Source organism: Magnolia sinica, chromosome 4, assembly GCF_029962835.1.
Source record: "Magnolia sinica isolate HGM2019 chromosome 4, MsV1, whole genome shotgun sequence".
Classification (NCBI taxonomy): Eukaryota; Viridiplantae; Streptophyta; class Magnoliopsida; order Magnoliales; family Magnoliaceae; genus Magnolia; species Magnolia sinica.
In genome coordinates this window covers 101,961,778-101,970,838 of record NC_080576.1, presented here as the reverse complement: position 1 = coordinate 101,970,838, position 9,061 = coordinate 101,961,778, and the positions used below count along the sequence as shown (strand labels likewise).

The following is a 9,061-nucleotide window of genomic DNA, read 5'->3' as shown; positions in this document are numbered from 1 at the left end:
TTCTTTTGTTTTTTGGCTTACCTAACAGGTTGGTATTTTCTTCAAAAAAACAACATCTATACCTTAAAATTCACCTTTGGTAAGATAAGTTTCCGGGCAGTGAATAAAAAAACGGCATTGTATGGACTCAGTCTACGGTGCTAATTTTTTCGCAAATAAACATTACGATGGGCTCTACTAAAGTTTCAACGGTGGGCGCCATTTTCCCATTGTTTTCTGTGGTGTGGTCCACTTGAGCTTCAGATCTACTTCATTTAATATAATCTTGCCTTAAAATGAGCTGGAAAAACGGATGGACGGCATGGATATAAAAAAATACATCATAGTGGGCCCCACGGCGCCGTACGTCACCTAGCCGAGTGGTGTTCCGCTCCCGAAATTTTGGACCGCAGGTCGTGAGTTTCTAAAGAAGGGTTCATGGAACGGTGATCAAGACCGTCTATCTGATTGGACCCAATTCACAGAATTCCCCCCAAAAATCTCCTTTTAAGGAACCAATAGACAACGTCAAAGCTAAACAGAAATAATCAACCTTTCACATTTATTAAAAAGGAAAAAATCAAATCGCTGAAGATCTCCCATTCAACTTGCTGTCATCCGATCAACGGTCTGGATCACATATCCACGGCCCCCACCCGTAGAAACTTAAGGGTTAAGGATATCCACATCCTCGGCCCGAGGTTGATAACTCCGCATCCTTTCCCGCGTAACAGCCGCGTGCCACGTAGCCCACTCACAGACACGTCATTCCCGAATCGCTAGAAAGAGATAAGGAAATATTCGATACTCCGATAGAAAACGACAGTCGATACACAGGCACTCAGAAAGTGTACACGTGGCTTGAATGAACTAAATAAAACCGATTAAAGTGTTGAAATCACTGTCTCTAAGTCAAAATTCCTAGAATCAGATAGGTTTAATAATCCTAACCTCTGATTCGTGGACAATTATTTGTTAAAATAGAACCGTTGGATGGTTTTCATTTGTAATCGTCCAATTAATGTACACCAGTTCTATAATCCGACGATGAAATAAATGCGGCTGTTAGTTTACGTCTCGACGCACGCAATCGCTATAAGTAATTTCGACGCGGTTTGGCTAGTAACCCCAACCCAAGCTAGCTATATGTGTTAAAACTCTGTGGCCCCACCATAATGTATTAGCTTCATCCACACCGTCCATCCGTTTTTTCAGATCATTATAGTACATGAGACCAGAAAATAGGCAGATAAAAATCTAAGGTGGACCACACCACAGGAAAACATGATTGAATATCCACCGTCAAAAACTGCTCACCTTAATGTTTATTTGCCATCAAATCTGTTGATAAGGTCACACAAACCCAGATAAAGATAAAACCCAAATATCAGCTTGATCCAAAACTGACAAAGAAGTTTTCAACAGTAAGTGTTCAATCCCCACCATTTCCTATGGTGTGGTCCACCTGAGATTTGGATCTTCCTCATTTTTGGGAGTGTTGCATAAATTAATCTGGAAAAATGGATGGACGGAGTGGATAAAACACATACATCAGCTAACTGGCTGGCGTCCGGGTCACTAGCCAATCCGTGTCGGTCCAAGTATTTTCGAAGTGCCTGCGTATCATCCATCACACGCGGCGAGAATAATAATTAAGAATAAAAAAGCTTTTCCATCGGATTCGCAACATCGCATCTCCACCGTTGAATCCGTACTCGGGAGAAAATCGGGAACCTATAAATATCTACATCGCCCTGTCATTTCAAAACCATACGAGATAACGCGTTTTCTTCTGATCGTCTGCACCTCTCGCAGAAAAAGTCTATTAGGTTGGTTTGCATTTATTTATTTTTATTTTTCTGAATTGCAGATCTGAGCATTGAAATTTCTCTGGATTGATTTTTAGATCGAGGCCGGATCCATTAAAAAGCTTTGTAGATTAATGTTAACCCACGACGATGTGTGTGGGGCCCACTGTGATGTGTTCATGCCATCCAATCTGTCTATCTTGTGTCCCCTCTTGTTCTTCTTGGATTCCAAAAATCAGGCCGATCCATGACTCAGATCGGTCCCACCGTGTAAAATCATGCCTAGGATCTATAAAATCGCGTGGTGGGGTCCATCTGAGTTTTTGAATGGATTGGATGGCATATAAAAGATATGGTGGGACCCACTCACAATTTGGAAGGTTTTAATGGTGGGCAACCCCATCCCAACCGTTCCCTGTAATTTGGCCCACCTGAATTTTGGATCCTTCTGGTTTTTTGGGCGCCAGAGAGTGCGCACGTTATGGACAGATTGGATATCATGCGCACATCATGGTGGGCCCCACCCGTTGCATTGGAGTTGATCTGGGCCTTTTTTAGGTCTGTCAAAGTCTGTTGTATTTTTAATCCGGATCTGATTATTTCTATAGAAGAACTGTATGATCATCATTTCAGGATACATAGGCGCATCGTTCCTGTGTGTGGGACCCACTGATCGCTGATCTGAGCCTTCGATCTGTTGGTCCTCGCTGTGGATGGATAGTCCCACAAAAATTTACTGAATTGGAAGATCCGTCTGGACCATTGTTTTTCTTTTTTAAACCTTAACCATCTATTTGCAGACCAGTGATTGAAGGGTTGCTATTTCCCCATCGTATTGATGGCTGGATCGTGGTAGCCCCAATAGTAGGGAATCAGGGCCTGATTCAATGATCATATAATTTTCTCATGTTTTCTCTCTCTCCCCATCAATATCGACCGTTGATTCATAGGATCTGCCTTGCTAGTGGGCCTCATGTTTCGGTAATCCACACCATTTGAATTTTGTGCCCAATCATGCATGGCTCATGTTCCAGAAATTATCCTCAAGAGCACAATCCTAAAATTTTATTTTGTGTGACAGTCCACATTCAATTAAAAGAAGTTCACAATTCTCCCAAAACATGGGTAGAAGATGAAACTCATATTTGATGCTAAGCATGCGTTTGGATTCACTATCGGATTGAATTGCAATTATCAGTCTAAGAAAGTTGAAGTGACCACATTCTAATTCCTATCTTGCCATTCGTATCAAGCATATTGGTTCCAAATTGCAATCAACGTTAGGTTCTGTTTGGACCTGAAAGAATCACAAATTCATTTCTCATGGCTAAACATCATTTGTTGCTGTCATTCGATCTTGGTTAAGATGAATTTTTGTTATTCAATCCACTTGTGCATCCAAACACAACCTAAGTCTTCTAACAGGAGTAATTAGTTCACCACAAAAACTGGTATTTGAGGTTCTCAGTTTTTCAACGGGAGTCAGCTGACACATTTTAATGGCCCAATTCAATTTTCTAACTCATATGAATTTGCTTATTTTTATAATTTTTTGTGGGCCTTTTTTAGGGCCTATTGGGATGCACCATCAAAACGGTAGTTCTTAGATGAAATTGTTGTTTCGATCTGAAAGGAGGGTTTTGTACCTCTTTGGAAATTGTTCGGCAAATGTTTGGTTTAATCCTCCACTCGTCAAAATGGGCACTAAAAAGCCTACTTGCCAAAAACCAATCCGATTGATTTATGAAGAATTGGCTTTTGTGGGAACCCTCTTTCATAAGAACTGTTGTTTTGACTGTACATCCAAACAGGCCCTTAGGAAATCCTTCATGGATTCTTTGTGAGTCAGCTACAAAATCTATGGTGATAAACAAGCCCAATTTTTTAATAAATCTTTTACAGGGCCCATGGTTTTGCTAATTATTTGTTTGTCTGTCGTGTAAGCAAACTCTCTGTCAAGAAGATGAATGTTGGGACAAAAGCAACACAAACCCAATTGGGTCAAGGATTTAAGTTCCCAATTTTTCATGATTCATGTGGCCTTTATTGATCTTTGCACACTAAAGTATTGCTTTAAAAATTTTCTTTTTTTTTCCTTTTTTTGCACTTTCACCTGGCTTGGTACCTAGCATCAAGGTTCAAAGGATCATTTTGATTGGATTGTACTGCAGTACTAAATCTGTTGTGACACAGTTCCATGGTATCCCAAATCATTTTAATGGTAATGGTCATAACCATTATGCGTTACGGGGCCGCAATGGCCATAACAGCCCCGTAATGGTCCTATAACAGTCTTCTTCTTCTTTTGCCATAACGGCCATCACGGCCTGAATCATAACGGTAACAGTGGTGGCCGTTACGGCCATCGTTACTGTTATGGAACACCTTGTGCATTCCTGATACAAACATTCTGATATTATTGAACTTGGTATCATGTTGAACTCCATTGAAATTATTTGGGAGGGGGATATATTGATGATACATTCTAGTACTTTCTGTTTGTATTGAAATGTATTGTTGATACAATCAGATACAACCAGTGCATTTTGTTTCTGTCCTTCTTGTGATACAACCTTTGTGTTTTATTGGACCATTGGTGGATGAATTTATCCTCATACATGCCCGATACTTTATGATACGTTTCAATTTTTGAACCTTCCCTAGCATGCAATGAATGTTATAGGAAGTTTAACTTGGACGTTTCTCCACATAATGACCATTTTGCCCATCTTACTGCTACATTCAGTCAGCTCTTTTGATAACCTTTTATTAGGTTTGATATGGCCACTTCTTGTATTCCCTTTCTTTTCTGTTAAAGCCATTTGTATTAAGTAGATATTAGTTTCTTTAAGTTCTCCTAATCTCATCATTGCAAATCCTTATTTCTTTCCAAATTTTGTATATCAAGGTTGCCATCTGCCATACAATTCCCTCACTTTCATGAGATGTGCCAGCTGATGACCCTACAATCCCAAAAATTCTCAAAGCTGATTCCATCTCTTCCATCATTTTGCATTCAAAGAAAATGAAATCCACTCACTCTCACAAGGAACTTAGATTTTGAAAACTTCAGTTCCGATTGCAACAGATATTTATTCCATTGGAATTTAGACGTCCACATGTCATTCACGTTCTAACAAAATAAAAAAAACCCATCATCAAACATATGCCTTTATGCACAGCACACTTGCCAACCTGGCAATTGTGTAGGACATCCAAACAAAGCATAAGGTGGTACCCACAAGATGGCATAAAGTCAGGCTTGTTCACTCATCAGGTGGGACACTGCTATGCAGAAAGAATGGATGGTTCAAACAAAATTTCAATTGTCCACATTTGACATATAGGTGCAGTGCTCATTCATGACTGGCATGGTCAGTATCACGAGCATCCCATGATTCACCCCTAACTTGGGTCAGTCGCGGCTTGACTCAAACATGTCCCCATGTCAAAAAACCATGGGTTGTGAGCCTGAGCTGGTCATTTATGATATAAGATGGGTTGGGTCTTCGTGTGCTAGTGTGTTTCGCCTTGCTGCTAGGTTTGTTTCTGTGTTCTTGGCGTCCTGTTTCTTGGCTCCCTTTTTTGGTTTTCTCTTCTGAATAGAATTCCATTTTTCATTTTTAAAAAAATGGACAGTCAAAGAGGAACGTATAGCTTCTTTTAGACCATACATTGTTTCTCTATATTCGTGGCCTCCTTGAGAGTTCACAAGTCTTACTGTTTTGGCCTTATGATCTAAACTGTGGGTCGCACCTGATACACGGCTTGAATCTCATTCATATGTGCCATGTTGGCACATGCATGTGTGTAGAGGTCTGAGTGGGGGGGATGGGGGGTGCATGTGGGGCTAGCAAACCTTTATATTTGAAGGTGCTTGTGGCAGTGTGTTTATTCAGTTTTGAACCATTTCCATTTTCAAAAAATCAAGAGGGGCATAGATATTTTGAATGAACAGACCGTATCCTGTTGTGCTATGCTTTTGGGGCTGTACAGCCTATGAAAACCTGCATCCAAGCAGGCTTTCGTTTCATGCTTTTTCCATCTGAAGTTAATATCCATAACATGTCAGGACCTTAAACCATTGTGGATATTAATTTCAGCAGGAAAGGAACCCATCTGCCCTACTATTTTGGGACATCCAAACAGGCCATAAAATTATGCATTCTCAGATTTCACATTCCTTAGATATATTTGTATTTGGAAGTTTTTCAATCCCAACTCTCTTTGCTGCTTATTTATGCTTTTTGCCAAACAGGTATTTGTTGATCAGTTTTCATCTGTTCGCTGTAAGGGAAAATGGGAGGCGGTAAAGACAAGGACCAATATTATCAAGATGGGTCGGACACTAGCGACAGAGGATTTCTTTCAAACCTTGCACACGGGATGTCTGGACATCCTCCAGGACATCACTCTGGATACCCTCCACAAGGATACCCTCAACAGGGTTACCCTCCTCAAGGAGGATACCCTCCTCAAGGAGGATACCCTCCTCAGGGATATCCCCCTCAAGGGTACCCTCCAGCAGGATATCCCCCTCAAGGGTACCCCCCGGCCGGATATCCGGGTTCATCTGCTCCACCACAACACGGTATTGCTGTAGTCTATCTTATGTAGTTATTTTCTAATTGGATTCTCTGATCTGAGTTTTGTGGGTGGGGATTCATATCTGATGCACGGAGAGGGGGGATAAAAAACTAGAGAGAAGGACACATGGTGCGTTGATGGTGACCTGGACACTTAATATGGTGTGTCCCACTGTGGATGGTTCAGTGTTTGAAAATTGCACAGATTGCGCACCTACCTGTCTTATTGGGAGTGTTGTGCACCTCCAAAGGTTGAACATGGCCATTATTCTTTTATACCATCCGTTTGTAGGTATGCTACTGGATGGCTAAGATCGCTGCTTGTTGGTACTTTTCAACTGTGGTCCATTCATGTTAGGCTCAACTAGATGAGTGGTCCAGATCACGGACATTGTGCCATGTGTCAATTATTTGGGCGGTGCACAGGATAGTTAAACCTGTGTGTGGAACTGAACTGGTTAGACTTCCCTTACTCTTTGGATCTGTTTGCATTGGATGCAGCAGATACAAATGAATTTGAATCCTCTCTGGCTGTTGACGACAATGGTGTCCTGTCCACCCACATCATCATATCATTAGCAAGAAAGGATTCAAATTCCTTTGTATGCAAACAGACAATAAGATAAATTGTGTAATGAACCATTTGTAGAATGCATGTGTTCTTACCAGGTTCCTCATGAAAAACTACAGAAGTCACCACTGTTTTTGTCATTTCCTTTTGGTTGAACTTGTGTTCACAAGTTGATTTACTTGTACATGCAATATGTATTCTTAGTTGATGGCAAGCCTCTTGTCCATGATTTGTCTACTAGCATCCTACAAAATAATAATAATTAAAAAATAATTAAAAAAGAGTGAAAAAGAGGTCAAGTTGTCCCAGATTTTTTACCTTTGTAGGGATTTTCTGCTTCCTTAAAAAACTTGAGACCTGCTTGTTGTTATGGTATGCAGGACTATTCTTTTATGATAGACGTGCAACATTTGTCAACATACCACTACCCATGTTCAACTTTCAACTTTCCTTCATGTGCTGCCACATTCATCATATGTGCTAAGTTGCACATTAGACACATGTACCATATGTGTCATCATACATTGTCAAACATCCTACATGTGCCATATATGCTATTGTACATTTTCAAGTGACGCAGATATGCTAGATAATCTTTTATGATTCTAGACGTTTGATAAACCACGTGAGAATAGTTGAGTCTTGGATAACATCATCCAAACGAACAAGACCAGACAAACCTGACCTAGAGAGGATATAAAAGACTGAACTTTTGCTCCTAGCAAACAAAGCCAAATTTGCATCTGTTGCATTTCTACCTTAAAACAGTCAATGTTGATTAGAGGCCTCAAGGATGGAAAACCACACACAGCATTCTATACGGTTGTTCACCACATTTGAACAGAATGATTGTGGTCAGCATTTCTTTCAACCCAAGTTTCAGTACTCAAACCTGACGGAGCATGTAAATTTTGTCACACTTGCACATGGGTCTGAACTCATGTGAGCCATGTAGCGAGTCAATGTGATCTAAGTCATATGCATCCATCTGATTTTCTTGGCTGATGCCTGAAACTGTTGTCTACAGGGCATGGAGGCGGCATGGGGTCGATGCTAGCAGGGGGAGCTGCTGCTGCGGCAGCTGCTTATGGGGCCCACAAACTCTCCCACGGTAGTCATGGGGCCTATGGGCACGGTGTTCCTGGGGCCTATGGGCACGGGGTCCACATGCCCCATGGCGGCGGCAAGTTCAAGCACCATGGCGGCAAGTTCAAGCACGGAAAGCATGGGAAGTTTGGTAAGCATGGGAAGCATGGTGGTGGCAAGTTCAAGAAGTGGAAGTAATTGGGGGTGTAGCCAAACACCTCTTCAAACTGACAGTTATGCTACATAGACTATTTCTTTCTTAGTATCTTTGTATTTTTGGTACTTCACTATGGCTATACATTTCAAAGACTTTTTTCATGGTTTTGTGGTTTCTCTAAGACTCCTTTTGTACTTGCATATATGAATTGATAATAATCCAAACATGAATGGTTCATTTGTTGTTCTTTCCCTTTGTGTGCATTCACGGTGCATTCAGACCATGAATTCTCGACGATCCTGTCCTGAAACTGAGCCGGACATTGGCGGTCAAGATTCCATAGGCACAAATACGCCAATTACATGGTTCAAGCTCTCCATCCCATTAGATTGCAAGGCCGGGACCGATATGTGGTGGGAACTTTTAGATGAACGGTTTGGATGTCGTTGTGATGAGTTCAGAGCCTAGATCCAGGGGACCCGTCGTGTTAATCATAGCCTGTTGATGGAAATGTTCGGACCGTGATCAGAAAGAGGGGATTATACTAATCCAAGTGTTGATTTTTGTGGATGATTCCCTAATTAAAAAATAAAAATAAAAAATCATACAGACTATGTTTCAGTGTCTAGATAACCCGAAGAGTGTGTTTACCTGGTGTTAGCGAGACATTGATCTCCTCTCCACTTCTCTAAAATGCATGGGTTGGCTGTCTGTCTCTGAAGGTTGTGCTCATATGTGCCCTGTGTTTTGAAACGATCTGAACTGCAGTCAGTCTTCCCAATGAAATTTCATGGCGATTGGATAAAAAAGATTTTATCCTGTTTTGCAAGTGTTTGATTTTTATTTTCAGAAAGATTTTTCCAAATAAAAAAGA

The 9,061-nt window shown here is 41.0% G+C and overlaps 1 protein-coding gene across 2 annotated transcripts; it reads left to right on the top strand.

The window, feature by feature from the left end:
* The first annotated feature begins 1,648 nt into the window (after positions 1-1,648).
* LOC131243549 (glycine-rich protein A3) lies at positions 1,649-8,438 on the top strand. Of its 2 annotated transcripts, XM_058242984.1 has the most exons (4): positions 1,649-1,808; positions 6,046-6,307; positions 6,338-6,378; positions 7,972-8,438. In XM_058242984.1, the coding sequence occupies exons 2-4, from the start codon at positions 6,087-6,089 to the stop codon at positions 8,226-8,228; spliced, it is 519 nt and encodes a 172-aa protein (XP_058098967.1). In that variant the 5' UTR covers positions 1,649-1,808; positions 6,046-6,086; the 3' UTR covers positions 8,229-8,438. The 2 variants fall into 2 exon arrangements, with proteins under 2 accessions (XP_058098967.1, XP_058098966.1); XM_058242983.1 differs by having other exon boundaries at positions 6,046-6,378.
* The last annotated feature ends 623 nt before the right edge of the window (positions 8,439-9,061 follow it).

Bases quoted from the DNA above. Each gene is read 5' to 3' on its own strand.
- LOC131243549 (XM_058242983.1), top strand. From the start codon at position 6,087: ATGGGAGGCGGTAAAGACAAGGACCAATATTATCAAGATGGGTCGGAC. The intron at 6,379-7,971 runs GTATTGCTGTAG...TGTTGTCTACAG, and splicing joins ATCTGCTCCACCACAACACG to GGCATGGAGGCGGCATGGGG.